The sequence below is a fragment of the Cyprinodon variegatus genome, unplaced genomic scaffold (genome assembly GCF_000732505.1).
Source record: "Cyprinodon variegatus isolate N-32 unplaced genomic scaffold, C_variegatus-1.0 Scaffold81, whole genome shotgun sequence".
NCBI lineage: Eukaryota > Metazoa > Chordata > Actinopteri > Cyprinodontiformes > Cyprinodontidae > Cyprinodon > Cyprinodon variegatus.
This window is the reverse complement of record NW_015150534.1, coordinates 1,466,743-1,468,949: the sequence shown is the minus strand read 5'-3', so window position 1 is coordinate 1,468,949 and position 2,207 is coordinate 1,466,743. Positions and strand designations below refer to the sequence as shown.

The 2,207-nt window shown below is 44.4% G+C and overlaps 1 protein-coding gene across 2 annotated transcripts in view; it reads right to left on the bottom strand.

The window, feature by feature from the left end:
- The window catches only part of nfatc2 (nuclear factor of activated T-cells, cytoplasmic, calcineurin-dependent 2), a 43,453-nt gene that overhangs the window by 32,248 nt on the left and 8,998 nt on the right, over positions 1-2,207 (bottom strand). For both annotated transcript variants that reach the window (XM_015373161.1, XM_015373162.1), the window contains exons 4-5: positions 1,259-1,461; positions 1,005-1,177 (exon numbers count right to left, since the gene is read on the bottom strand). In XM_015373161.1, the coding sequence (XP_015228647.1) occupies positions 1,005-1,177; positions 1,259-1,461 (376 nt within the window). The remainder of the gene's footprint in view (positions 1-1,004; positions 1,178-1,258; positions 1,462-2,207) is intronic.

Genomic DNA, 2,207 nt, shown 5'->3' with positions numbered 1-2,207 from the left:
CGTTAACAAGTTGAATTGAATCCTGCTTTTTCTATGTCTGCTTCTGTCTCCTTGAACCCCAGTCGGCCTCAGCAGATGGCCGCTCACACTGAGCCTGGTTCTGCTGGAGGTTTCTTCCTGATAAAAGGGAGTTTTTCCTCTCCACTGTCGCTACAAGCATGCTTAGTGTGAGGGATTTGTCTTCGAATCAATGAATCGATGCAATCAGCTGGTTTTCCTTAGATAGAAAACTTTGAATCAATCTGACTGGATGATCTGGTTGAACTGTAAAGTGCCTTGAGATGACGTGTTAATTGAAGCTATAGAAATAAACTGAATTGAATCATGTTTTCACCTTTGAACAGCGTTGCATAAACCTTTAAACACACAGCATGTGATCCTGACTAAAGTTCACAGTCAGAGAAAACTCATTGTAATATCATTACACAGCTGCTTTACAACGGCTCATTTATAACTTCTTTAAAGGAAGTAGTATTTAGTAAGACTTGTTCCTCTTATAATTCACAACTGCTGAAAGGAAAGAGGATGACACAATCGGACAGATCGAATGTCACCAGACGCACGCAGCTACGTCACTTCTTGTCCGTCCTGCAGCCGCCGCTCCACGCCGAGACCTTTTACATCATGTCGTTTGTCAATGTCGTGGCCGGTTCATCGCAGCTGACAAGCTGTTGATCCAGGTGAATGAGGAGCCTTTTTGTTTGAGCTGAGATTACACCCAGCCCCTTAATACCTCTGTGTACACATGCACTGATGTACCCAAACACAGGCTTCAGAGCTGAGTAAATACAAACAGGTCCTCTAACCTGCAGCGGACAGCGCCTGGACGGAGGCCCTGAGCGCATGAAGAGGAGCTTTGTGCTCTGGATTCTGGGCAGTCCGTCCAAATGTAGGTTCCCTTTTTTTTAAATGGTGTTTACTTTGTATTACTTTTTTTTTAACAAGCATTTTGACCTCACTGCGCAGCGACGATAGCATGGATGGTAGATTTATTAAGCACTTACAGCACTCGATGGGATGCGACGCTGCTTGCAGAGAGACGTGCTGACCTCCAGGTTGGGGTATGTGAACACGAAACACCAGGCGAACTCGGGTGTTTTTCCGACCCACATCCGTCTCGCCTTTCCTCAGCTCGATATCGGCATTCCTGAGCTTCAGGATGCCGGCGCAGTCGATTCTGCAGGGGAAGGAAAACAAAACGTTAGCAAACCTGGAAGCAGCAGCGGTCGCCTGGTATCCAGCGTTGGATTCCGCTTACATGGCTTTCATGTTGTTCTTTGGCTCCAACGGGATCTCCAGCACCTTTGTGCCGTGGATGATCTTCTCGTAGCTGTTGGTGGTGACGGTTTTGCCGGTGATTCGGTGGACTTGATAAAAAGCGTGAGGCTTCAGGATGCGCTCGTCCGCAGTACCGATGAAAATCTGCAGGCCGAGGGGATCCTTCCCTCTGTAGCCGTGCAACTAAGGACACACGGACACACAGTCAGGCCTTTATTTCTAGACAGTGTTTAATGCAAATTTAAAAGTTTTATCATATAGAAGAGAAAAGCTAAGTCCATCCAGACCAAGCTTCAGATCTCAGACAGATGACTCCACATTGTTTCTAGTCTAATTCTAGACCTGTGGGTGCAAAACAAGCCCGAACGTCCCGCTTCCCCCCCGTCATGCTTGGCTGTTTCTGTGAAGCGAGATTACCGTCAAAATCTTTAGAATCAGAACCAAACTGAGCGGCTATAATTCCTGCTCTCATCGAGGTTTTCACTCAGAATAAAGGTCTGTTTAGAGATCGACCGATGCAGCTTTTTTAAGGCTGATTCCGATACCGGTACCTTTCAACTGATCCCCATTATCTGTTGTCGATTTTTTCAGTCTGATATTGCTTCTCTTTCTCCATTTACATGATAAAAATGATAAAAATAAATAAATGCACGTCTCAATTCAAACAAATAGAAACACATATTAAAAAATCCAATGGATAAAACATGGAGGGAGCTGCAATGCATGCACCTTACATAATCTAAATGCATGGCTGCTAAATACACTAATGAACTTACAGAGATGTGCACATATCGTATAAAGGCTAATAATGGCCGGCCAGAGCATCAGTCCATCTCTAGTTCTGTTATTGCATTTTAAAAATATTTTATCAGTAAATGGGAGGAAAGAAAAGCAAGAAAACCTCTTCTTTTTGTAACTTTGTATCGTCC